Below are 26,346 nucleotides of genomic sequence, written 5' to 3'. Positions count from 1 at the left end.
GCCAGCGAAGGGGGATTAATCAAATGGTGCAGCAAGAGAAATTCTTTCTTTGAGAATTCATCTGTACTTTAGATGAAGAATTGTGGGTGAGGAACATTTTCATTAATTTTTTCCTAGTAGTTTAAGGTTTTGGGAACTGGGGAAAGTGCCACGGTAAGGTTGCTTCCGGAGGAAAATTAGTGAGGATTTAATTGGTAAAACGTACCATTTTCAGACTAGATTTAATACTAAAAGTTTCTCTCTCTCTCTCTCTCTCTTCTGTGGGTGCGCGCCACCGCTGCCTCAGCATGAACTGACGAAAGAGAGAGAGAGAGAGAACATCATTAAGCTAAATAATGACAATTAAGTGCCACAAGAAAGCTGACCAGTCGGCTTTTGATCAAAATAGCCTCCTTTTCATTTTCCTGTACAGGACATGCATTCCTTCTAGTTTTTGTGCTGCCCCCCCTTCACACCGCGCTGTTCAGGTACTTCGATTTCTTTCATTTGGTTTGTCAAGAACTGATTAACCCATTTCAGATAATCGCAGTCCTTGAGGACCCAGTTGGTGAAGTTTTGATTTTCCGAGCTTCTGTTCAAGGTTCATAGCATTTCTGTGTGCTTTTTTTGTTTATTCTTGGCAGATACGGAGATGATCGGATGATCGTGTTTTTCCTTGTATTTGGGGTGAAGATTTCGCATTGACGTTCTTGCAATCTCGAGGAAGAATCTCGGAGCGAGGACATAAGCGAGGGAAGATTCTGGTATTTTGTTGATTCTGCAGAATAAACTCTTTCTTTTTTTGACCATTTGGAGAAGGAAATTTATGATATTTCTGGTTGTTGTGGACGGCTGGTTTACTAGTGAAGAGGGTTTTGTTTCAGACTGCTGTCGGAATCTCTCTCAAAACCCTTGAGGGTTTTAGGGATTGAGACTGGGTGTCCATGTTGTGATGGATATGGGGACTTCTGAGTTATTGCTTGGGAAGTCTGGATGTTCTCTTCAATAAGCTGGAGTTGAAACATTGAGCTGGTGGTCACAAGCGGAGGTGATCATACATAAGTTGCTGAAAGAGAATTGAAGTTTTCCAGAAATCTGCAGCTTGTTGATTAGTATGAAAGTGCCTGTTGATAGTTCTTGATGCAGTTAGATCACACTTGAGAAGCATTAACTTTTCCCCTTTCAAATTCAGCATGTCGGAGAAAAGCGTGCTCCCTTCAAGGCTCCTTTTCTATATAATAACCACTTCCATGTTCCTCTTGACCCTCTCTTCTCTATTCCTCCTAGAATTCAGTAGTACCTCGATCATATCTAGCAAAGTCTTGAAGCTGATTCTTGTTAATAATACATCAGTTCATTTGAAACCCAGTGCGAAAAATGAACAGGATGAGGTTTCTTCCCTTTCATCTGTGACTTCACAAATTGAGCATAAAGTTCCTCTAGAAGGACAAGGAGAGGGTTTTAGTTTACTGGACGATGGAGGAAATTTTATCTCTCAAAAGAAGCAAAGAAAAGTGGCCTGCAATCCCGATCAGGTTCTGTTGAGAGTTTTCATGTATGACTTGCCTCCTGATTTTCATTTTGGATTGCTGGGATGGAAGGGGAAACCCGGTGAAACTTGGCCAAATGTAAAAAATCCAGCTCAAATCCCACCTTATCCTGGTGGCTTAAATTTACAGCATAGTATAGAGTATTGGCTCACTCTTGATCTTCTATCCTCGGAAATCCCGGACATCGATAGACCATGCACTGCTATTAGAGTCAATAATTCAAGTCTAGCAGACATAATCTTTGTGCCCTTCTTCTCATCTCTCAGTTACAACCGCCATTCTAAGCTTCATGGAAAGGATAAAATTAGTGTCAACAGAATGTTACAGAGTAAACTAGTACAGTATCTAACTGGTCGGGATGAATGGAAGCAGATGGGTGGGAAGGATCATATCATTGTGGCCCACCATCCAAATAGCATGTTGGATGCGAGAAAGGAATTGGGTTCTGCAATGTTTGTGCTTGCCGATTTTGGTAGATACCCAGCAGAAATAGCTAACCTTGAGAAAGATATAATTGCTCCATACAAGCATGTTGTGAGAACCATAAGGGGCGATGCATCTGCTCCATTCAGTAAGCGCCCTATACTGGCATATTTTCAAGGAGCGGTATACCGAAAAGATGTAAGTACCTTTTGGCTTTTTTATTTAATTGTTTTATTTTACCAGTTGACAAGGATTTATTGCATAAGCAGTTTGTGGAGATCATGATAGAGCTTATGTTGTTTCTGTCTATATCTTGAACCTTCGTCTATGCTTCATGATGGCCATGTTATTTTGGCATGAGGTTGCTCCTTCCAGATTCCCTCATGGAAAGGCCATTTTCCGCTAAAATCAGTCGTCTTTTGGTTTATTTCCTGTCTCCTCCATGTAGTTTCAGCTTTAAATTGGCTATTACCTATTGTCTTCATGCTTTTCATTTTCCAGGGAGGTGTGATTCGTCAAGAATTGTATTACCTTCTCAAAGATGAGAAGGGCGTGCATTTTGCATTTGGAAATGTTCAAAGGAATGGGATCCGCAAGGCGGGCCAAGGAATGGCTTCATCGAAATTCTGCTTGAATATTGCCGGTGACACCCCTTCCTCAAATCGCCTTTTTGATGCCATTGTGAATCATTGTGTTCCTGTGATAATCAGCGATGAGATTGAATTACCATTTGAAGATGTTTTGGACTATTCGGAGTTCTGCTTATTTGTCCATGCATCTGATGCTGTAAAGAAAGGTTACTTGCTAAATCTTCTTCATGGAATAAAAGAGGACAAATGGACCAAGATGTGGGAGAGACTGAAAGAAGTTGCACAACATTTTGAATTCCAATATCCATCCCAACCCGGTGATGCGGTAGATATGATTTGGCAAGCAGTCTCCAGGAAGATATCGTCAGGGCAGATCAAATTTCACAGAGAGAATAGATACCGCAGATCGCAACTGTTTAAGGGTAATTGACTTAAGACCAGCCACTTGAGCATGCACCACGCAAGGTTGTGAATTATATAGATGAGGAGAAATTCTCTTCTGTTTTCCTCTTGATAGCTTTAGCTCTCACAATAATGGTTTTCTTTGTGCATCAATTGATATCAAAGACGACCATTTTAGATGAGTACTTGTTCTTGGTAAATATTTATATGGGTTCTTATTGTCTGAAAGTTTTCATCACATGGAAACTGATTCTGTATGTTCCCATTATCAGCATCTAAACCAGATGCAACAGTTGCCAGAGGATGAAATCTGCTCTGAGTGACATAGTTCAAAAGCCTTGTCTATCATATTGTCCAACATTTCGTTTTCTAAACATGTAGGAGAGAACCTTACATGCAAAAACATAGCTACTGTTGCAGCAGTTGTGTGTAATTTCTGTGCTGTATGAGTGGTTGCTGATCTAAAAGACTTGAACCTCTCTCTTCACCTTGACAAAAGACTCCTAGACTTAGAAGGACATATACAAAAGATCTTCCAAAATGCATGTAATCCTCCAAACAAAATGTTGGACGCCATAACGAGGCACCCTTTCCTTCCCAAGATAGTAATACCTGGTGAGCTCTCTGCTGTCTTTAAGCCGTGGCTTAATAATGTCCATATCTGTTGTGAATGGGATCGGATCCTCCTCGAACGCCTCTTTTGTTTGCTTGGCTAGGGTCAAATGCCACGGAAGGCGCAGGTGCCACACTTTGCTCCAGTAGGTGCTCGGCAACGGAGAGATTCCCAGTTAACTTAGGCAGGTTGTCATGGAATGTCGAGTGCTTTCTCTCCAATCTAGGACGAGGACCCATACGTCTCGTGGCTGAAGCGTTATGTGCCAAAAGGGCTAAAACTCCAAAACATATGAGCACAATTGCCACCTTGGAACTTCCAAGTCCCATGAAGAAAGCTGGGCAAAGCCGGAGGAAGGTGGGATTGTTGTTCTGCTAACTGGTAAGTGGTACTAGGGGAGTTATAACTGTTGCTTCTTCTGTATCTCATGATTGAACAGTAAGCCTATGTCCTACTATTTATTGCATTTGTTTTGGGGGTAATTGAAAGCGTAAAGTAGCGAGTGGGGTCCTGAAAGAGATAAAGACAAATTCAAGATCCACCCGAATGATAAGCCTGCCATGGAAGCCAATAAGGCTGTGTAGGAAGACTCTTTGACAGGTTTGAACAAAAGTGAAACTTGGAGACCTGCCTTCATTCTTGGGGAAGCCAAGTATCTTCCCATTGTGCTGGGCATCTCGCATCCCTCGGTGTCATCGGAACAAAATCGCAACCAGAAAAAGGGCACAGAGTCTTTGGAACTCGAGGCAAAAGCACCACATCATGCGAGCTGATGTTGAGTGATTGCCGCCTCGTCTACTATTATTGTCTTAAGAGAGTCACCCACGACAACGTTAGGTCATTTGAGTGTTATACGGCAGTTATTCATTCTATGTCGATCTGGTCCGTGAGGCGAGGCAAATAACCATCTCGAAATGCCGAACTATTGCATGCAATCTAACATCTTTGATGCAACTGTTCCAGATTCCGCTCCTTTCCCTTTCATTTCCACTTCAATGCAGCGTTGTTATACCAAATGTGCATAGGCGGTCTCCTCAAAATGGAGGTAACTAAGCAATCGACCATCAAAAGAAGAATAAAGCATAAAATGAAAAGTGAAAAACCAAGGCTTGCTTCACCCACTAACTTTGAATCCGTGCCATCCATTCAACCAAAAAAAGTTGCAAGTCTTGGTTTCATGTTCCTCATGAATTCGCTTTGCGCTTTTGCTTTGTCTCCAGCTCGGATTAAGACAGAACGCCAAACGAAAAAGGCATGACTAGCTATAGCTGAGATTGTTTTTTTTTTTTTTTCTTTGGTAAGGGCTATAGCTGAGATTGTTCCCCTGTGCCAATGCCAAGTCCTTTCGAAATTGAGTGAGACACAATACCATCAGACTCGTAAGAAAGAACCAAATCATCCATTGCCACCGGCAAAGTACCAGGATAACCAAAGAAAGAGGAAAACATTAGTCATTAAGACATGCTTCCACTTCAACCCAGAAATTTTCAGACAATCAAAGACAAGTACGACTATCTCAAACATAAAGAGTTTCGCAGATACAACAACAGCTCAGGTGACTTTCCCAATTTATAAACAGCGAAATTAAACTGCCCCCGGCGAGATTCGGAGATTATGTACAAAGAGAAAAGCAGCATATGAGAGAAAATCTCAATGTGACCTCAAGAGTATTTGAATACTTCACACTTCAAATAGATGGATTATGTGTTCCCTGTTTCTCACTGCTAGAACCAAAAGCAAAAGTACACTCTCTTCTGCTACGCAGATGTCCGGAAATTCAGCCGCCTATGATTGGACTGGCTCCTGACGAGGAACCACTGAAGGTCCTGGTTCTATTGTGATCTGCAAACCAGGATGTTGTCCTGCCTGCAGCATGAATGCAACTTCACTTGCTGCAAGTGCCGCAGCTTCCTGATTCAAAGAATTGGGAAACATTTCAATAAGCAAATTTACCAGCAGATGCTTTCTTAATCACAGTCATGAACCAACAAGGATTGGGCCACCACTGAGCCAAACCCTGGTCTCTAGCGTGGACAGATATCAGGCCGCAAGTTCAACAAGAAAGCACAAGATTTCTAGCTGAGACAGGAAAAAAAAATTCCATGGAGAGAGGGGGGGGAGGGAGAGGGGTCTACAAGAACCAAAACTACATTGCACAACCTTACCGCCAGCCAGATAGTGCACTTCAAAAGTTATCAGTTGACTTAATCTAGCAAATGATGACTTGATAGAAATTAGGATGCCAGGTAGCTAACGTTCTTCCTTCACTAGCTAATTCATCATACTCAAGCATAAGCTTAAGCTAGCAATAGAATCAAAAGATGGATGAAATTTCCTCCAAGAAAATAAAAAAGCACAAAAATGAAAGTGTCACTCCAAACCTGTCTTTGTCTTCGACGCTGCAAGATACTTATTGCCCAAGCCATAATGTAGCAAGGAAGAAGAAAGCCAGCAGCTCGAAGCAAGAACAGCTGGAAAGAAAAAACCAGTAAACTAATGCCAGAAGAGATAACTGATAAAACCTCTAGTAGGAAATAAGAAAAGAACACCCACAGAGAAAAATGCAGATGCATCATCTTCATCGTCACCATTGGTGAGGTATAAGGCATGCCTTAAGAGTAAAAGAGCCATCAGCTGCCATCAAAAGCAAAAAGCTCATCAAAAAAGGAAGAAGAGAAAAACAGTGCAAAAAACCAAGCACAATTTTTAACATTAGTGTGCTGAAAGAATAATATTGTGTGAAGCAAAGACATAAGTTCTCCTCTCCCACCCCGCCAAAAACAAAAAAAAGAGCTGCAGGTTGGGGAAAAGCACGCGATGCAGTCAGGTTTCAATATTGGTTACTCATAAATGGATTTTTTATTTGGTTTGAATTAACGAGCAGGTGAAGTGTGCATGCATTTTGACCCCAAAAAAAAAAAGTGTGCATACATAAACTGAAATTGTGTAAAATCCCAGGAACAAGAAAGACATTGCCACGTCAGGGCCCCATGAAAGGAGACATGATTTTGTCACAATGTAATGCATCTCCAAATCACATGGCAAGCAAGGCCATTGTGACTCACAATAAGAGCCGCAGAGCGGCAAAATGCAGCTCCACTTGCATTGGTGTCAGCGTATTCATCATAATCGGCCTCCAGAAAATGGCGTTCTGCAGCTGCCATTGCCAAAATACGAGGATCGCGCAAATCTAGAGGAGCACCAGGCAGCCTCCAAACCTCACTGCGCATCAAACATGAAACAGAAGACATCAATATGATCAAATCTGACCTGGAACAACCAAGCTTCTTCACAAACTTCATAATAAAATATCACACACACAAACACACACACAATGCATGAAGGCTTTGCCATATCATCGTGTTCTCTACAAAATGTCTAAGAAAATAAATTCTTGACCATGAAAGTCGAGAAGATAGTTATTCCAAATATAGGACTTTGACTAGAAACATATGGCTTGAGTATGCAATCATTTCTTTATCTATTATCATGGAAAGTATATCCTATGCAATAGGGCAAAATATCCCAATTCTAGCAACTTTATGAGGTCTTCAACATCTTGAACAACAAAAAAGTCAAAAGGAATTAAAAACGAAAAAGGCCTTTGACATGGTTAGGAAAAATAGATCATTAAGAAGTACAAATTAGAAGCCAACCCATGTCAAACTTTATAACATCAATCCTAAACAACAATATATTCCCCCCAGCAGTTCTCATTCTTCATAAATCATCACAACAAGCTAAAATGAAGCTAACTAGCTAATTGTACAAGCGCACTAAAGTAAACTCTTGCCTTATATCAATTGTAGCATCTTCTAAGTTCGGGGGAGCTGGTGGGGCTGTATAGCCAGGCTCATAAGCCTAAACATCAACAATGAAATTTCCCGAGTGTCAGTAAATATGAAAAACTCTGCCACTCAGAAAGTGAAAACCATTAATCCATACAACGGTACTATCAAACAAGCCTCTACTCGCTAAGAGGAATAGAAAAACTATAAGCCATAAGATTGGAGGATTTTAGTAACTGCGTGCAAACAATATTGAGTCATACAGTATTTAGTTGGAGGCAGCATGGCATTTGACAAATTGCCATTTATTTTATGGAGCAGTCAAAGACATATGAGAATTCAGGAGCATACCCTTCCATTACTGTAACAGAATCTCATTCTCAAATCAAAATGATCAGAAGAACCAGTAGATAGGTAAGAGTCCTTCCAAATCTTTAAATAGTTCCCATGTACTCAAAAACAATAATAAGCATCCAAACTTAGAAGGAAAAACAGAGGTAAATAAAAATTCTCTTTTCTTCAAATTATCCTAGTAGAATGCAGCATACAACCTAGCAGCCATTGGAATGACTATAACTATGCTACGACATACTTATATCTGGAGAGGAAGGGAACAAAAAGATAATGCAAATTGTACATTTACTGAGCATTGCCGATTTCATATGTGATCACCTATACACATCAAGCAACTGACAAATTGGACAGCTGTAAAAAAAAGTTCATGTGCTAAGAGGGGCTTACCTGATGGCATATCTCACAAATTACATCTCCTTTCTCATTACACCACCGCTGAACACATTTCCTGTGAGCATACTGCACAAAAGAAAACAAAGCTGTTGGACGGGGATTTCTGTGCATCCAATCATTCACTAATGATGCTGTAGTAAACGTTCAGGTTTTTATCTCAAGAGGAAAAAAGATCAGATATTCTCGTTGATGAAATTTTCCAGGCCAAGCAGACTAAATTCACTGAGGTCAGGCTTGCATAAGGAGGAGTCAAATTTTCTGCACCTTTTACCCCATTGGATTAGAAAAGCTAAAGCACAACAGCAGCAACACCCACAGATACAATGCTCAAAACTGATGTCATCAAGCATGTATACTACTACAATGATTGAAAGCATAAAAGTAGCCAACTAAATATATGACATGGCAACTGGTACATTTGGAAGAAACAATCTGACTACTTTAAAACCATGAACAGCGATGTACTATATCTTAAAAAAGAAGGAAAAATAGGAAAAAGAGACCCCAAGAAGCATAAACCTTCAAACTGCCGCTGCAAGCACAAGGAGTCTCCAAATTCTTAATGCTATCCTCCTCCTGGCAAATGCGACATTCAACAGTCTGAATGAGAGGTTCTTCTTCCTCACATGTGTTAATGACTCGTATATCCTCAGCTTCAATAGCACAGGTTGCCGGATCAGCAGTGTGAGAAGATGAACCCTCTCCAGCAGGCTTCGCAGAATCAGCCCTTTCGAGAGATTGCGATCTCTCGGGTGTTGTGAAGTGATCCACGCAGAGGACAAGATGATCGCTCATACCGACTATGAAGAAATTTCCTGATATATCAAAAGATTTAACAGAAACTAGGGTCAATCCCAAGCAATACACGTCCCCAAACCAAACAACAGTCAAAAGTCACAACTTAAATCGTTTTGGAGGCACATAAGCATGTTTTGAGCAACCACGTCGCTGATGGAAGGAGAACCACTTAATTGTCTTAAATTGACAAACAAAGCAATTTTGATGGTCGAAAAAACCGATGACTATGATTATCCAGAGATACTCAGGGTCCATGTGCTTAAATTCTCCATCCCCTCTCATTATTCAGCACTTACACTATTAAATTCGAATCAGAAATATAAGTGGCTGAGTTACATTTCCAGACTGTGAAAACAAAACTCGCGAATTACTCAATAAGAAATCGAAGGACCACTAAAAAGATATCACTTTCTATGACAAAATCCCATCCTTCGCCCAACAAATTCATCATCCCACATAAATGCATCCCCTGTACTGAATAAAGATCCGACCTTTTCATTTCACAGACCAAAAATGCTATGTTGACTTTCCTCTCAGCTCTTGGAATCGGTCAGAGAAATCAAAATGAACTTCACAAATGAAAGACAGCCCGCATGACAAGCCCGATCCTCGACCTCGACAATCCCGAGGAGCTCAAGGATGTCCCCGCGTTGACCCCAAAAGAGGGGGGGAGAAACAACTCATCCGCCTCGTCCCATCAACAATCAGGCACACAGGCGGAGCTATTCGCATCCAAACAACACAAAACCCACCCAAATTGGCACTTCGCAACCCTAATTCTCCACAAAAAAGAAAAAAAACACACGAGAAGGTCCCCAAAAAAAAAAAAAAATAATCCAAACATCGACAACCAGACCTACAACAGATCAAACGCGCCGAAAACGAACCACGTCGAGGAACGGATCATACCTGAAACGGGCTGGGAGACGCCGGTTTCGGGTCGGGTTCGAGCTTTGAAGAGACGGACTTCAACGAACGAGAGAAGAGGAGGAGGAGGAGGACGAAGAGGAAGAAGAAGAAGAGAGCGTAGTTTTGGACGCGCAATGATGGAGCGGCCAGTGGGTGCTGGTGACGTTAATTCCTCGGCACGTCCGGTTAAAAACATCGTAAGTCGCTTCGTGGAAATTGACGTTGTTTCCGTCTTGACCCCGTGGGGGGTGGACTAACGGCCGTTAGGATCGCCGTCACGGTCTCTCTTTTTTTTGGTCGCGTTTCAATTTTCTACCGGCACTTCCTGATTTCCAACCCCTATCCACCTCGTGGGCCAGGGCAGTTCGTTCGCGTGCCTTTCTCGAGAGGAGATTCCATTCGATGGCCCCGACCAAATTGCCAAATTTTGACGCGTGAAAATCTTTTGTCGTCATATTAATTTAGTACATAAAAGTTTTAGTAACTCCTATCGAATTCCGTCGTGATTCGAGCATAATTTTTGCATTAGGTGCGTGGCTTTTTTTATGATAGAGAAACAAGTCGCTTTTTGAGGACGACTTCATCTTTCGGAATTCGATACAAGTAGTTCGGTCATACACGAAGGAGATCACCGAAGCTTCGTCTATTAATAACTCGACATTTAGTCGATCGCGCGCTCATTCGATTTTGGTCGATGGGGATCATCCACCTTCTGGCTGGATTAAGCTGAATACTAGTGGGCCCTCTAAAGGCGACTCGTGACTTTGTGTGGGGGGTTTGTTTGGAAACGAGGGATGTGACTGGTTTGGTGGTTTTGCCAAATTTATAGGAATACGTTCTTAGTCCAAAGCGTGAGATTAACAATGCCGACCCTGCTTTGCTTAAAGATATCATAAGACTGTTGCGCATTCACTTTGAGTTTAAAGTGCAACACAATTTTTAGAAAGGAAATCACTCTGTTGATTGGGCTTGCTAATCTCATAATCGACAAGCAATTGGATATTAGCTTATTTCCGGTACCTCTTACAGAGTCATTTCGTGTTTTAATAGGTGATCAAATAGGCACGGTAGATTTATGACGTTAAATTTTTGACAATTTGTACGCACAATGGCTAAAAAATTCCATGGCTTGTGGTCGAGTCGAGACTAGGAGGAGAGCCATGTGTTATTGACATTTCTTTGTTTGCCGACCACTGTACTCTAGATGGATTTCATTGACCATTTCGGGCGAATTAGGCAGGTTGCATTCCAAGTAGATGTATTATACATCCTTGGTTTATAATATTGTAGCAATCTATATATGAATTCCTCAAAAGACTTGTCGTAACTCTTTGAATCGGCGCGATCGGTTGACCCATCGGGGGATTTCCAGCTCGGGATCCGAAAAATGTCACGAATTGATCGCAAACTAGCCCTATGTACAAGTAAAAGGCCCCGAGCTTAATCGACTCGTGAAGTTTATGGCGCATTTCATAGACTTTCGGGCAACAATCTTTCACACTCGTAACCCATATATATATAACATGTTTCCGCCAATCAAAAGCACAATGATTTTATATCGGTGAGACTTTTATTTGACGCGTTTATTTCTCAAAAAAAAAAAAAAACCGCTTGTGTCGTTTGTCAAAATAAATTAACGAAGAATAATATCTAAAAGCTATGTAAATAACTATTTTTAAAAGCTGTTTTTGAAATCATTATTTTTCCATGGGACGTAGCTAATAAATAGCTAGTCACGGCGAGGGAATGTTTGATCCGATCAAACCATGGACCTTTCCAAGAAGAAGCACCGGAGACCTTAATTTACGACCCCGCGGGTTCTTGTCGGGACTTTTCAGTCTCATTGACCTTTGACCCCGTTTGTTTTTGTCATGCTTCTGCTTATTTAAAAAAAAGAAAAAAAGAAAAAAAAAAGAGAGCATTCACGTCTCCAGTATTTGGAGAAATTGAAAGAAATTATTTACTAGACATATAGACTAATGGTGAGCAATTGATCAGTTCAATCCAGGAATCAAACCGGTCTTATCTGAGAGGTACCTAACCGGCTTCACATAGGAACTGATTCGGTTCCCTGTCTCAGCTTTGGATCGATAGGTTCTACTCTAGAAGGAAACCGAACCGAACCAAACCCACCTTACCAACCAATTCCGAGCCAATTCGTATTGGAATTGGTTCGGTTTCAGTTTTTTGACTTAGAATCTATCGATTTTATCTGACAAGGTCAGTTTGTGGGTAAAACTGGTTTTAAATCGATTTTTTAAAGCTGGGTTTCAGATACAAAATCGGCTCAAAACCAAAATCTACAAATCTTGTAACCGAAAACTTTTGCAAAAAACAACGAGGTTTAGCATTCTACCATAAGTAAACCAATATTGTGTCCTAATTGAGAACTTCTGCATAAATAATGCACACGATAGAGTAGTTAAATATGAAAAAAAAAAAAAAAGGTAGGCAGATTTTCGAGTCGATCCCAAAATCGACTAGTTCAATTCGATACTGATTTCATGCTTAATTAGTACGGTTCCCGATTCTAAAAAACGTGGGCATCGACTCTGATAGGATACGTTTCAATTTCTAGTGTGGAACCTACTCGCCCTGAAACTTATCACCCCAAACGAGGACAGTCTATTTGCCTAATGCTCAATTGTGAAATAGTGGTTTAGAAAGAGTGGACAAGAGGTTAATACTTCGCCAATAGGCCTAAAAAGAAATGAGCATGGCCTCACGGGCTTTCTCTCAACCCAGCCCTATTTCACATCCAATAACTTTGTGGTCCAATATGATGTTAATGAAGGTGCAAAAAAGAAACAAATGGATTCATGTGTTAACGATTTAACTTCGAAGGTCGAGATTAGAATGTGAAAATAATCATGTTTTAGGTACCATGATGGCATTGTTAAACTCACTTCCGGTGCTTGGAAGACTTTTACTGTGGTCATTCATGCCTTCCAATTGTGAAAGCTAGTACTTAATAGATAACACGGATCATCTTTTTATCCGTAATTTAAACTTTTCAGTGAAAAGTTTATGTTTAATTTCAAGAAAGGATAATTTTAAATGATCTCGGATTTGCGTAAGGTCTAAGACTTGAGGTATATGTTAAAGTGGCCGGTAAAAATTGTAGTCAACCAGCAAATAAGAATCATATTCAAAAATTACTTTTTTCCACTTGAATTTATCTTTATTGTGGTGAGTGTCAAAACTAGAGATATTTTCTATGAAATGTCATAACTTGAAGGGACTTTTATTTTTTTTCTTCTGTTTTTTTTTTCATTTCTCATCACATCAATGCATCTTACTTTTATTTAGTGCGCGCATGATAATCATTCCGTGTATCTATTTTTCTATTTATACGTTACGGGGAATATGTTTAGAACAGAAATCCGTTTAACCCAAAAATAAATTTGTAACAGAAATGAGAAGTATAAATTTTTTAATTTCTTTTTTGGAAACATATCAATATTGACATTTAAATTTAATTGATTTTTCATAGTATTTTGAATTTATGAATAGTTTGTTGTGGCCACACGTGTTTCTTCTTCGAATAAGAAGGTTTGGATCGTTCAAATTATGTCACGAGGGATATGACCTATGTTATAAAGCCGAAACAACAATTACTTAAAAACTTTCACGCGATATATCTATGATTTCTTTTATATATTTTTGCGTCGGGAGACATTTAAATCAAAATAAAAAGTAAATAGTAGTTTCCACGAAAGTGAATAATTTAAATCTTATGTTTCTATGTTAAACTGCTAAAGAAGTGAACAAATTTATTACATTTATTTATTATTATTATTTTTTTGGTCGGGAGTTTATTTATTTATTTTTTCTGGGCCATCAAGTTTACCTTCAGTGCACCCATCAACTGCATAAGAGGCGCAAAGCTAGAAACCCTACGCAACCACAGGATCGTTACTCGGGGTCTTAGCGTCGCCATGGCAGAGGAGGTAGCGCCGGAGCTCGCCGAGGCGAACCCACCAGCCGCCGAGGACATGGACCTCGTGCCCGAAGAGCCCGATCCGAAAGAGGACCAGACCGCGCCCGACGGGGCCGAAGACGGCGAGTCCAACGCGAAGCGCCAGAGAGAAGAAGGGGAGGAAGGCGCGGAGGACGACGACGGCGTCGCGAAGAAGCAGAAGGTGGAGGAGAAGTCCGTCGAGGAGGAGCGTCTGGAGAAGGGTTCGGGTCTGGCCAAGGTCGGGCCCAAGGAGTTCGGGTCGTCCGTGGAGATGTTCGACTACTTCTTCAAGTTCCTTCATTTCTGGCCTGCCAACGTCAATGTCAATAAGGTATGACGACAATGCGAATGCTGGCTTCCGCTTGTGATTTTTTTCCCCCAACTTTCATGCATAACCGCTGAGCAATTGGAGGTAGAGTGAAGTTCAATTCAAGCGTTTGATTGTTCGGGAGTGTATTTGTTTGTGTGCCACAATTTGTTCGTAATGAATTGACGACCGCTTGATCGCTTAGACTTAAATTGGTCGAATTCGGAAGCTCATAATTTCTGAGATTTGATGCCTATGAAATGAACGAACAAATTTCTCGCCATTCGGCGATTTTTAGTGCTGTATGCTGTGGCTGCCGGAGAATTCATTCGAGTCTGTGATAAGAGAAGGAATTGGGTTTTCTTGTGAATGCACGTTCTTGCTGCTGCTTGAGGCAAGATCAATCTGGAATTTTTACTGAGAAAAGATAAGTTGTACCTCGTACATTGGTTAGCTGAAAGTAGGTTGTGTATTGTCAGTGTTCTCCACATTAGATGGAGATCTGACTCGGACTATGTGGAATGGAATTTTTTTGGTGTTAATATAGAAATTTTTGCTGATTAGAAAATGACATAGAACTACCCTGTTCAACTGTGATGATGAATAAGGAGATACTGGTCTCCCTCTTCGGAATTAGGAAATGGCCTATTGTGACACGCTGAGCACGTTGTCCTCATGAGTACTATTATAAATTCGGTTTGCCAGGAAGATTTGTCTGGTAAGCATTAGAAAGTCCTGGGCAGCTTGTTGCGCTGTTAATGACGCCCAATTGAAGCAGTATCTTGCTCTTGCTAAGAGTTATGTACGGAAAAATCTCTTACCTTCTTGTTGGGTATGTGATATACATTTTTATCAAGCTAGTTACACGTGATCACCACATCGACTGACTAGTTTGATTTTTGTGTCCAAGAGAAAGAATTTAATCACGTACTGGATGATCCAGTCATACTTGAATCATGTAGTGGATTCAGTCAAACCAATTGCATGTTACATCTCAATTTTTGTAGCTTTTGGCTTTATATTCATTTTGATAACCCGTGCTTCATGCTATTTTTCCCACCCATGATGCAGTACGAGTACATGACGTTGCTGGAGTTGATTAAGAAGGGGCATTTGGAGCCGGATAAAAAAATAGGTGTGGGGATCAAGGCTTTTCAAGTCCGATTTCATCCTACATTCAAAAGCAAGTGCTTCTTCCTCATAAGGGAAGATGACTCCGTGGATGATTTCAGCTTCAGGAAGTGCGTAGACCACATAATCCCGTTGCCAGAGGAAATGAAAGCTAAGGATGGCGTCAGCAGGGCGTTAGGTGGCGGCAAAGGACGTGGAGGGAGAGGAGGTGGTGGACGAGGCGGCCGCGGTCGTGGAAGGGGCGGGAAAGCAAAACATTGAGGTTTATGACCATGTCGATGTTTAACTTTTGCTGGTGTGGCTTGGAAAGGTAAATCAGCACCAGGGGCTTTGTTGTACTCCCTTATCTTTGCTTTGCTGTTGTAAATGCACACGCCATACTGCTGGAAATATGCTTGTATCGAATACTCAAGCATCATTATCTCATTTGGCGGCTCTTGTCCAAAGAGAGGAGCAATTTCTTTTCTAAGTTTTCAGATTCTTGCGCAACTTTTGAGTGTAGCTACACTATGATCATCATACTTAGGATGCAGTGCGGGTTCTAGCTCGATAGGATCAAGCATGATATGATGTTAAAGGCAAAGATTGACTAATGTTGTTCAGTACAATCACCGGCTTGTGGGTTTCATTCTCATGCGGTGTCCTACTTGACCTTTGATAGCAGAAAAGCAAAGGGTAAGCCTATGAACATTGACCAGTCCTAAGGCCTGAAGATTTGCATTTCTCAGTAAGCCGTGTAGATTTCCAGTTCAGGTTTATCGCACCGGATGCTGCACCGGACTCTTATGCTTCAATTCTGGAGAGGTTACTGAAATCATACAGCTGAGAACTCAATGGTTCTGGTCGGCATTGCAAATGCAAGCGAATTCGGAAATGCCTCGCCATATGATCTCTGACCGTTCTAGCCAATCTTTTTGTGTTTGTTCGCTTTCCCGCTACTTCAAATGCATGAACCTTGTTCGCTTTCCCGCTCCTTCAAATACATGAACCACCGTGCAGTCTGGCGAGGCCCCTCTTTTTCACATCTGTTCATCAGATTCGGCAATTCTCTTGCGCTTAGTTGTCCACCTAACAAATTTTCCTCAAGAGGCTGCGGCGGCACAAACTATATCAGGGTTTTCACCATTGTCGTTGCTCCAGTAATCTGTATAACCTACCCTCATCATCTCGAGGTAATAAAAGTCTGGATTGAATACTAATGAGGTTCACAATAAGGGATGAAACTAAGTCTGGATTGAATCCTAATTAAGCTCACAATAATGGGTGAAACCAAGGGTGATATCAACCGTTACAGCCGCAATATATTTCCTTTGTTTACTTAGAAAAACAGAAGTTAAAACGATTATGTGGCAACAAAGTGGAAAATATCACCAGTTCATGGATGACATGCGCGACAGTTTGAGATACTATACATGTAGATATACATAAATCCTTGCTGAACCTCTTCTTTCGGGTCCAAGTTCAGAACTCGATCGAGAAGCGCGACATCCGACTTAGATAAATACGTACAATCTTACATACATACGTACGCACATAGGTACATGGAAATATACGGCTACTAAAACTTTTGTTTGGAACATCCTCATAAGGCATGGCGGCTACGTTTAAGGTTCCTACATTAGCACATCCAAAAGTTGTAACTGTCCCGCGAGCGCCCCCCGTCGAAGTTAAACTCCTCATCATTGAAGTCATTAAACCCGTAACACATTACAGCAGGAATTAACTTTGGATTAATTAACACACCAAAAACGACACAGCAGGTATTGTTAAACTGCTATCGCGACGTATTTTGTACGTATTTTGTACGCCCATGTATGTATTTTGTCGCATGTGAATCCAACCCTAGTCGACGAATGGTAGCCCCCCTGCAAGTGAACCCGTGCTTGAGTGTGACGGCCCCAGGATCCTCAGTATTCCCAAAGCCTACCAGATTTCTCTCCTCTCTCGTAATCATCTTGTAACTCTCAAAAACCAATAAATGAAATTGATCATGGCTGTTCATGCATGCATGGCCGGTTTTTATCCGCGAGACGGCGCGCGATAGGCCACGATATTAATTGCAGTTCGTTGGTTCGTTCATTCGTGTATATATACATTATACTCAACTGCGCCGCTCGCCATCTTGATCGGTTCCCACCGAGGAAGCTAGAGAATATTCCCGGCGTTGCAGAAGAACAGCGTCGTCCGCGATGGCCAGTCATCGCCGCCGCCAGGTGGTGAAGCTCGAGCCGCCGCGCTCGGAATACGACTTCATCGCAGAAGATGAAGACCCTTTGTTCTTCTCGAACGATCACTTGCCTTCGCTTGGAATCTGGTATTGCATCAGTCCTCTCTCTTTCTCTTTCCTTTCTTGTGTTCTTCCGTTTGTTTTTCGGGTTAAGTAGTAGAGCAGATGAAGAGTCCTAACACGCTTCTCCATTTCTTTTCCGCCGTGAATATGAAAATAAAGCAGTGAAAGTGGAAGAGGGCATATTTCTTCGGTCGAGTGGCAGTATTATTTGTCGATTCATGGGTCTTTTCCGATGTCGGCGACGTCGTTTCCAGACGATACTTGGTACTCCACTTTAGACATTGTTGAGCACAGGAATGCTAGTGTCGCCGAAGGTACGTGTGGGGTTCAACTCTCTCTGATCCATTTCTGGGACCATCTATCGCGGTCTTTGCTTCTGATTTCATTGATTGGCATTGCAGACAATGTTGTTAGCTTCGGCGATGCGAACCGGTTATTAGAAGAATTTAAGGAAATGAACGGTTGCTTCGAGACAGGAATAAAGGCAGCGGTGGGTACCGATGGAGATCTAGCAAGCTTGCTTGATAATATGATTGTGGGTAATGGAACGTCAGGGTTAAGTGCGGAACGGGAAGGTGAAGCAACAGAAACTAGGACCAGCATCAAAATGCTGTCTCGCGAAGACATCTCCAAGTACTTCTACATGCCGATCACGCAAGCAGCCAAGGAGCTCAACGTCGGGCTGACCCTCTTGAAGAAGAGGTGTCGGGAAGTTGGGATCCGCCGGTGGCCCCACCGGAAGCTCGCGAGCCTCCAAACCCTAATCAAGAACGTCCAGGTCCGTATATACATGTCTATAGTGTTTTTCACATTATATGTCTAATACCAACCGGCAAGCAACGGCGATGATTTGACGCCCACGGCGCTTTATGAATCGATTTTCGTGAGCCGATGCAGGAACTGGGGAGGGGCGAGGATGAGAGGAGGCTGCGAGAGGCGATAGAGTTGCTGGAGAGAGAGAGGAAGTTGATGGAGGAAGCGCCGGAGCTGAAGCTGGAGGACAAGACCAAGAGGCTTAGGCAGGCGTGCTTCAAGGCCAACTACAAGAGGAGGAAGCTTGTCCCAAGAACATCATCCTGATATCCGAGCGTCTAACCTAGGATGATGCCATGTTAGATTTTGACCTGTTTCCCTCTTTTTTGTGTACTTTCGTTTGTTTTTCATGTTTGATTAGATAGAATTGGACGTGAAACGATATCATTGATGATTGGCACATATTTGTCGCCATACTTTGGCTCAAGAGCGTTATGCAGATGTCCAATTTCACTTTAGGATAAGAGCATGAGAAGACACCTTAAAATTTATCGCGAAAGTACAATTGAGTTTTAAAACTTGCAAAAAGTATAATCAAATTCATAAACTTGTCAAATTGATGCATTCGAGCCATTCCGTTAACTCCATCCAATTTGACTAATGGAAAATACCGACATTGCATTTAAAAAAAAAAAAAATTCTTATCCTACAAAGCGATGACGTGGCTAAAACGATGTCGTTTTGAGTCTAAATCTAATTTTTTGATGCAAAATTTATTTAAGTTTATATTAAAAAGTAAATAAAATTTAAAAAATACAAAAAAAGGAAAATGCAGGCAAGGGTTGCCGCCGCAGCCCCACCATTGCCGGGAAGGGCAAGCAAGGGTAGGGGGCTTAATTAGATCCGGCAAGGGCCACTGTTGTCGGCCGACTCCCTCTACCGGCGGCTCTCGGTGAGACTTGGACAAGGGTCAACTAGTGACCCCCGCCGACCATTCCCTTACAATCGCCGACCTCTCTCGGCGTTTGTGGGGCAAAGGTGGCGATACTTGCATCCCTTTTTTGTAAATTTTTAAATAGTTTTGCTAATTTTAATTTAACTTAATTAAGTTATGTATTAAAAAAATTAATTTTGCACCAAAATGATCTCGTTTTAGCTTTATTTTACATGTTCATACCATATCCTATGTGTTTTTTAGCTACATCATCGCCACGTAGGATAGAGAAAAAAAATTAAAAAAGCCATGTCGGCATTTATTGGACGGAGCTAACGAAAAGACTCGATTACACCGGTTTTACAAATTTTAGGATTTAGGACTGATTGCAAGTGCACTTATCTCTTTTACTTTAGGAGAAAGCGAATTTAATTTGAAATTTTAAATGAACGAAGCTTTTCTTAAAAAAAAAAGAGAGTTAATATCACGTAAAATTTCAAATTGGTACACATCCGAACAATTACCTCAAACTATTTTTTTGACTACCAAAACCCCCAAACTGGTATACCTTTGATAAATTTATCCCAAACTGACATATTTAGAATAAATTTACCCCCATTTAGTTTTCGTTAAATTTTACCATGAAATTACTGAATTGGATAACACGTGAAAGTTGATGGGTATATCAATTTGAGCTTTTTACCTTTTTTTTGTCACATGTGTATCAGTTTGAGATTTTTCATGATTTTAACCCAATTTAAAAGTAGATTTATCATAAGTGTCTTGTTTTGGGGTAAATTCGTCACAAGTATATCGGTTTGGGATTTTTAGTGGTAAAAAAAGAGTTTGGGGTAAATTTGTCATATGTGTACCAGTTTAAAATTTTTTATGATAAAAAAAATAATTTGTGGTAAATTTGTCATAAATGTATAAATTTAAATTTTTTTGGTAACATTATCCCTGAAAAAATATAGGTTATTGAAATCATTAATTGAAAATCGAGTATCATTTTTCTCATGGAAATTTGGGGGTCTCATTATTAGGATAGGTACCAAAATATCCAAAAATAAAATAAAATATAAAATATAATTTAATTTTTAAGGAAAATTTTTAAATAAGAGTTTTAAGTACTTTCATTTTTTAATTTATAATTAATAAAAAAAATAGCGCTTTCATAAAAGAGTAAATTTTCCTGCGCCAACATGTTCTTTCTGCGGGCATCCCTTGTTGGCGCCGTTGTAGCGATTCGGTGCATGTTTTCGCAGGAGCCTGTCCTGCGAGCTCTCATCGTTCTTGTCCTTAAAAATGGAACAAGAACGCCTTCTCCAGCATTCGTCGTCTTCGATTCGAATCCGATCAGTCTCTGGTTTCGTCGGGGGTTTGAACTAGCCAACGCCGGGGGATCGCCGCCGGCGCTACGTGAACCCACAAAGGAGACGAGATCATGAAGCTGGTCACAGCCTCCGCCGTTTCGCAACGATCACTTCTCGCATCCCTCAATTCCAATCTCTCTGTCTCTCTTTCCTCTTCTTCTTCTTCTTCTTCTTCTTCTTCATCACTAGCTTCAGTATTATCGACAGTCCTCAATGCTGAACACATGCGCCCAGCGAATCCCGTTTCATGCTCTCAAGGCGCGAGCGAGCAATTGATTTCTCTGATCAAGTCGTGTGCCCATGAGTCCCATTTGCTCCAAATCCACGCCCACATCCTCCGTACTCGCTCCCTCGAAGACCCCACCATTTCCCTCCGCTTCTTGTCCCGCGTCTCGCTCTCGCCGTTCGGTCGCGTCTCCTACGCCCGCCGTTTCTTCTCTCAGATCAAGAACCCGTCTCTCGCCGAGTTCAACACCATGATTCGAGCTTATTCCGGGAGTGATTCGCCCGAGGAAGGGCTTTACTTGTACAGAGAGATGAGGCGGCTCGGTGAGAGGACTAATTCGTTGACATCTTCTTTTTGTATTAAATCGTGTACAAAGATGGCGTCTTTGACGGGTGGCTTGCAGATTCACGGAAGGATTGTGAGAGACGGGCATCAATCCGACAGCCTTTTACTCACTGCTTTGATGGATTTCTACTCGATTTGCTGTAAGAGCGAGCAAGCCTGTGCGGTATTTGACGAAATGCCTGAGAGGGACACTGTTGCTTGGAACGTGTTGATTTCATGTTACTTACGCAATTGCCGAACACGTGATGTGTTAGCGGTGTTTGATGCTATGATTGGTGGAGAGTGCGGATGCCAACCAGATGATGTTACTTGCTTGCATGTCCTTCAGGCTTGCACTAGTTTAAATGCGCTGGAATTCGGTGGAAGGGTCCATGAGTATATTCAAGAAAGAGGCTACGGTGATGCTGTCAAGCTTTGTAACTCTCTAATTACAATGTATTCAAGGTGTGGATCCATGGATAAGGCTTTCATGGTTTTCAAGGGAATGCGAGTTAAGAATGTGGTTTCTTGGAGTGCTTTGATTTCTGGTTTAGCCATGAATGGGAAGGGAAGAGAAGCAATTGAAGCATATCTTGCAATGCTGAGAGCAAATGTTGTTCCTGATGATCAAACGTTCACTGGAGTCCTTTCTGCTTGCAGTCATAGTGGATTGGTTGAAGAAGGAATGTTGTTCTTCGAGGAAATGAGCAAAGATTTCCAAAGAATGCCGAATGTCCATCACTATGGATGTATGGTTGATTTATTGGGTCGAGCTGGCTTGCTTGATCAGGCCTATGAACTAATAATGTCGATGTCTAGCAAGCCTGATTCAACGATATGGAGGACCTTACTTGGGGCTTGCAGGATTCATCGCCACGTCGCCCTTGGAGAACGTGTAGTATGGCATTTAACTGAACTCAAGGCTCAAGAAGCAGGGGATTATGTTCTGTTACTGAACACTTATTCTTCTGTTGGTGACTGGGAAAGGGTGACAGAAGTGAGAAAGTTCATGAAAGACAATGGGATTCAGACAACCCCCGGATGTACAACAATCACGTTGAACGGAATTGTGCATGAATTCACTGTGGATGATGTGTCGCACCCGCGGCAAAATGAAATCTATACTATGTTAGATGAGATTGGGAGTCAGCTGAAGATTGCTGGCTATGTCCCTGAAATATCATCTGAGCTGCATAATCTTAGCTCCGAAGAGAAGGGTTATAGGCTTTCTAATCACAGTGAGAAATTAGCTATTGCTTTCGGCATCCTTGCAACTCCACCCGGCACAACTATTCGATTAGCTAACAATCTCAGGATCTGTGTGGATTGCCACAACTTTGCCAAGGTCCTTTCAAGTGTTTATGACAGGATGGTAATAATCAGGGATCGTTCTAGGCTTCATCACTTTCAAGGAGGACATTGCTCCTGCAATGACTATTGGTAGGGACGAACACTTAAGGTCAGAAACAAATGTGCTCTAGGACAGGTACTCGGGAACAAACTGGCATTTGGTTAGATTTGGCTCATTGACATGGCGTACACAAAGTGGGGTAGAGCACCAGTGAGTTTATCTTGGGGAGAAGTTCGGGGATTACCTGTCTAGGACCATCGTGTTATTTGATGAGTGGTCTTGGAACCTGAGATGCCCGAACAGCTCCCTCTTCATAGTTTCTTCGTCTGCAATGGCGAACTCTAGCAACTATGTGGAAGGGATTCCTCGAAGCCACCTGAAAATTCTTTTGAGATGCACTTCGAAGGGGGGAAACTTAATGCAGACAGGATCTTACCTAACATATCCAGCAAAAAAAAAACGTGAAAGTTTTGACGAAATTTGTTGCTCCAAAATGTGGTGGTAGGAAGATCCAAGAACTCTTTCTGGTGCGATTAGTCTATGAGGATACTATGAGGACAATACTGGTTTCATCAACATGACCCCGAACAAAGCAAATTGGTACTGCAAGCACCTTGCACCGGCAATTGAAAGATTGTCAAACTGCTCACTGTGTACTCAGATCTCAATAAGGTTGCATTGACGAGCTCATATCTCGTTTTACTTTTGAGTGATATTAGATTTGTTCTAAAGTCGCAGCACCTGCAAGGGCACACGGCCTCATTACAAAATGGTTTCGTCTAAAGAAATATTTCTATGGAGAAGACTGTCAATTCACAATTTTAGTGTGTATCTCAAGGAAATACTGATGAGTAGCTGGATCTGATTTACTTCGACTCTCGAACTTTGTGTTTTCACAAGTTTTTATCTTTTTGAGAATCATCCCCTGCTCCATATCAGCCTAAACAACCATTTGAAGCTTGGAGAGAGAGTTTGCTTGCTCTCACTCCAGTGCCATTTCTGGGTGCTTCAAGAAGGCATACAGAAGGGAAATCTTACAGGGATAAGACCGCAACATCAATAAAAGACAATAAAACGAAATCTTCATCATCACGAGTAATTAGAGTGCAATACCACCCCTCTAATCATCCAAAGATATTTGACAAAATCAACAAGAAAATAACCATCCCATATAATCCAAAAGAACACAGAAAGGGTACAATTAATAACATGAACTCGAAAAAGCGAAAAACACATCAAATATCAAAATCTTGCATTCCAATGGGATCAATTCCTTCAAACGGGGAGTATCATTAGTCAGTTAAGAAAGTGCTACAATGTCAAACTGGAAACACTACATCTCTTGATCTACAACACCAGCATAACCACTCATAAAAGCTTCTCATCATCAGTAAAAGCTCTTGAAAATTTCTTGTTCAAAATGATCAAGGGAAAGCCTACTAACAAAATTGACAGCCCTGATTTCTCTAATCAACGTATATTAAGACTTAGAGCTTCAGTTGCCTTTTGCTGATAGAACTTAGGCAGCAACTGCTCGCTTCTGCGCGAATGCGATACCCTTCTCAATGCTGGCCTTCAATTCAGGCTTCAGCACATCCAGGGCCTTCTGCTCATACTCAGTCAAACCTTGGAGGTCAGATGGAATCAGTGCTTCTATCCCTTTCCTTCCAAGCTTCACCCTAGATGCGAAAAATGGAAGCTCGGTCAAATCTGACTGAACAAAAGAACACTCATACACATCCCCATCTCCATCCAAAGCACGAAGAGATGACTCAACAAATCGAGCAGCTGCATATGCCATTGACAGAGTAGCGGATCCAGCACCAGCCTTTGCCTCTACCACTTCTGTCCCAGCATTTTGGATCCTTACCGTTAGCTCTTCCACTTCTTCATCCGTAAAACTAACGGAAGGTCTTGTCTTTGAAAGCAGGGGCAGAATCATAATTCCAGCATGTCCCCCAATAACTGGCACATCCACATCAATGAGCTTTAGGTTCTTTTTCTGAGCAACAAAGGTGTTTGCCCGCACAACATCCAGCGTGGTGACGCCGAATAGCTTCTTTGGGTCATAGACACCCTTCTGCTTCAGAACCTCGGCTGCAATCGGCACGGTGGAGTTAACAGGGTTGCTGATTATGTGGATGAAGGCATCAGGGCAATTATCTGCTATGGCCTCGACCGAGTTCATAACTATATTCGCGTTGATGTTGAAGAGATCATCACGGGTCATACCCGGTTTTCTTGAAGCTCCAGCAGGTATGACTACAACATTCACACCCTTCAAGGAATTGGGTAACTCAGAAGCTCCTGTGAAGTCCAGAACTTGCGAGGGAGTATTACAGTGACTTAAATCAGCAGCAACTCCCTTGACATTGGCAATATCGTAAAGATGAAGAGCAGAGACCAAAGGGGACATCTTGATAAGAAGTGATAATGGTTGCCCTATCCCTCCAGCTGCTCCAAGAATTGCCACTTTGAAAGACGCCCGTGGCTGCAGATGATACTGCAACCTCTGGCTTTGTTTTTGCGCTTTATTTGCAACTGAGCGTTGAAGGGCCACACCACTTTCCTTGCCTAAGAAAGATGACCCGGCTTCACAGCTTACTGAACTGGTGGTGGCCTTGAGGCCACTGAAACTTGCAAGAGATGCATGGGATGTGAGTCTCACACCAACGGGCTTTGGTTGAGCAAGGGAACCAGATTTGTGGCCAAAGGAAAGAGTTGATCCAATTGACAAGGTAGCTGCCAACGTCGACGCCATATCTAATAGCCACAAAAATCATTCGAAAAGGACACGTATGGAAGACGATGAATAAGACAGAACCTTAAGCACAGACCAAAAGTTAAAAGCAGAAAAATGTTCCTTTTGCGCGACTAACAGAAGACATAATGTGAGAAGAAATGGCTGGTCATCAATGTAAGCCAAAACAAACTGAAACCCAGAATCTCCAGCCAGTTGAGAAACATAAAGCAGCGCAGGGGTAGTCGTCCAATGAAAGCAAGATGGCAATATCCTTCCTTAGCATGATCTTTACAGCAAGAGAGAGTGGCCATTCTGTAACAGATCCGAATCCGAATCTTTCATCTTCAAATCCATGAATGAGCATGTGATTTTCCCGAGAAAAACTATGAAGTCATCAGAGCATAAGCCTGCTTATCTTGCAGCCTAATAGCAAACCTTTCACTCTACGATGAAGATTCATCTTTCTTAGAACCGGTAAAAACACTTCACAAATTTTCATTTCAAGAAGTATATCGACATTGCTCCTTTGTTTTTCCTCCAAAAAGCCAACAGCAAATTCATAGCCCAAACGCAGAGAAACCCTCAGATTTGCAGGCAAAAGAATTACGCCCACATTGACATAAACGAGATTCCAGCACAAGATAACTAGCAATTTGACTGAGCAATTCCCACAATCACAAATAGCACCAGCACAAACACAAATCTTGCAATCCAGAGGAGACCAAGAACGAGCCTCGCGCCACCGTTGCGAGAGAGCCAGCGCGCAAAGACTAAAAAACGACAGCTTACCCACAAATCAAGACGAGGAATTAAAGAGAGTGAACAAGAAATTCCAATAAGAAGGATAGCGAATTCAAGACCCACCTAAGCTTTTTTTCTCTGGGGTTCTGTTCTTTGCGACTCTGAATAAACTCGGCCTCGCGAGCTTCGAGCAAATCACACCTCTTCTTCCCACGAAACCAGGCGAAATCTTGAATGGCTATCTCATATACGGAGTGTCTACTCCGCCAAGAAGGAGGAAGAATCCATTTGCTTTTCTCTTGTGTACCGAGTACACCTCGCTGCTGTGCTGACGAAAATAATCTGCCAACTTTTCTTTTTTTTTTGGGGTGCTCCAGCAAATCCTGGCCATTCATTTTTGTATGCCATTGTCA

At 41.8% G+C, this 26,346-nt stretch overlaps 6 protein-coding genes and 1 long non-coding RNA gene across 12 annotated transcripts; 4 read left to right on the top strand and 3 right to left on the bottom strand.

The window, feature by feature from the left end:
- Positions 1-239: 239 nt before the first annotated feature.
- Positions 240-3,201, top strand: LOC115740575 (probable arabinosyltransferase ARAD1). Of its 3 annotated transcripts, XM_048281553.1 has the most exons (4): positions 240-547; positions 624-2,150; positions 2,454-2,592; positions 2,704-3,201. In XM_048281553.1, the coding sequence occupies exons 2-4, from the start codon at positions 1,173-1,175 to the stop codon at positions 2,970-2,972; spliced, it is 1,386 nt and encodes a 461-aa protein (XP_048137510.1). In that variant the 5' UTR covers positions 240-547; positions 624-1,172; the 3' UTR covers positions 2,973-3,201. The 3 variants fall into 3 exon arrangements, with proteins under 3 accessions (XP_048137510.1, XP_030529943.1, XP_048137509.1); XM_030674083.2 differs by having other exon boundaries at positions 241-467; positions 2,454-3,201; XM_048281552.1 differs by having other exon boundaries at positions 241-547; positions 2,454-3,201.
- Positions 3,202-4,982: 1,781 nt separating this feature from the next.
- Positions 4,983-10,010, bottom strand: LOC115740586. Of its 2 annotated transcripts, none has more exons than XM_030674092.2 (8): positions 9,800-10,010; positions 8,612-8,907; positions 8,087-8,158; positions 7,351-7,418; positions 6,623-6,779; positions 6,111-6,191; positions 5,939-6,028; positions 4,983-5,468 (listed from the first exon to the last, which is right to left on the bottom strand). In XM_030674092.2, the coding sequence occupies exons 1-8, from the start codon at positions 9,993-9,995 to the stop codon at positions 5,343-5,345; spliced, it is 1,086 nt and encodes a 361-aa protein (XP_030529952.1). In that variant the 5' UTR covers positions 9,996-10,010; the 3' UTR covers positions 4,983-5,342. The 2 variants fall into 2 exon arrangements, with proteins under 2 accessions (XP_030529952.1, XP_030529959.1); XM_030674099.2 differs by having other exon boundaries at positions 8,612-8,892.
- A 3,648-nt stretch (positions 10,011-13,658) lies between these two features.
- LOC115740598 (protein EMBRYO DEFECTIVE 514) lies at positions 13,659-15,507 on the top strand. The gene is made up of 2 exons (XM_030674110.2): positions 13,659-14,091; positions 15,139-15,507. The coding sequence occupies exons 1-2, from the start codon at positions 13,738-13,740 to the stop codon at positions 15,457-15,459; spliced, it is 675 nt and encodes a 224-aa protein (XP_030529970.1). The 5' UTR covers positions 13,659-13,737; the 3' UTR covers positions 15,460-15,507.
- Positions 15,508-15,524: 17 nt separating this feature from the next.
- LOC125315647 lies at positions 15,525-16,171 on the bottom strand. The gene is made up of 2 exons (XR_007198924.1): positions 15,851-16,171; positions 15,525-15,813 (listed from the first exon to the last, which is right to left on the bottom strand). It is a non-coding gene; the product is annotated as an uncharacterized LOC125315647 (long non-coding RNA).
- Positions 16,172-17,387: 1,216 nt separating this feature from the next.
- On the top strand, positions 17,388-18,568 carry LOC115741097 (protein NLP1-like). Its single transcript, XM_030674819.2, has 4 exons — positions 17,388-17,512; positions 17,651-17,802; positions 17,890-18,266; positions 18,386-18,568. Exons 1-4 carry the CDS (start codon positions 17,388-17,390, stop codon positions 18,566-18,568), a joined length of 837 nt encoding a protein of 278 aa, XP_030530679.2.
- Positions 18,569-19,978: 1,410 nt separating this feature from the next.
- LOC115745605 (pentatricopeptide repeat-containing protein At3g47530) lies at positions 19,979-23,367 on the top strand. 2 transcript variants are annotated; one of them, XM_030681172.2, is made up of 2 exons: positions 19,979-19,983; positions 20,744-23,367. In XM_030681172.2, the coding sequence occupies exon 2, from the start codon at positions 20,773-20,775 to the stop codon at positions 22,540-22,542; it is 1,770 nt and encodes a 589-aa protein (XP_030537032.1). In that variant the 5' UTR covers positions 19,979-19,983; positions 20,744-20,772; the 3' UTR covers positions 22,543-23,367. The 2 variants fall into 2 exon arrangements, with proteins under 2 accessions (XP_030537032.1, XP_048136236.1); XM_048280279.1 differs by lacking the exon at positions 19,979-19,983 and having other exon boundaries at positions 20,379-23,367.
- A 160-nt stretch (positions 23,368-23,527) lies between these two features.
- On the bottom strand, positions 23,528-26,229 carry LOC115742714 (malate dehydrogenase, chloroplastic-like). Of its 2 annotated transcripts, XM_048280280.1 has the most exons (3): positions 26,057-26,229; positions 24,007-25,212; positions 23,528-23,905 (listed from the first exon to the last, which is right to left on the bottom strand). In XM_048280280.1, exons 2-3 carry the CDS (start codon positions 25,208-25,210, stop codon positions 23,889-23,891), a joined length of 1,221 nt encoding a protein of 406 aa, XP_048136237.1. In that variant the 5' UTR covers positions 25,211-25,212; positions 26,057-26,229; the 3' UTR covers positions 23,528-23,888. The 2 variants fall into 2 exon arrangements, with proteins under 2 accessions (XP_048136237.1, XP_030533020.1); XM_030677160.2 differs by having other exon boundaries at positions 23,528-25,212.
- Between the last annotated feature and the right edge of the window lie 117 nt (positions 26,230-26,346).

Source organism: Rhodamnia argentea, chromosome 6 (assembly GCF_020921035.1).
Source record: "Rhodamnia argentea isolate NSW1041297 chromosome 6, ASM2092103v1, whole genome shotgun sequence".
NCBI lineage: Eukaryota > Viridiplantae > Streptophyta > Magnoliopsida > Myrtales > Myrtaceae > Rhodamnia > Rhodamnia argentea.
Note: the sequence above shows the minus strand (reverse complement) of the source record. Positions and strands in the feature narration are given on the sequence as shown.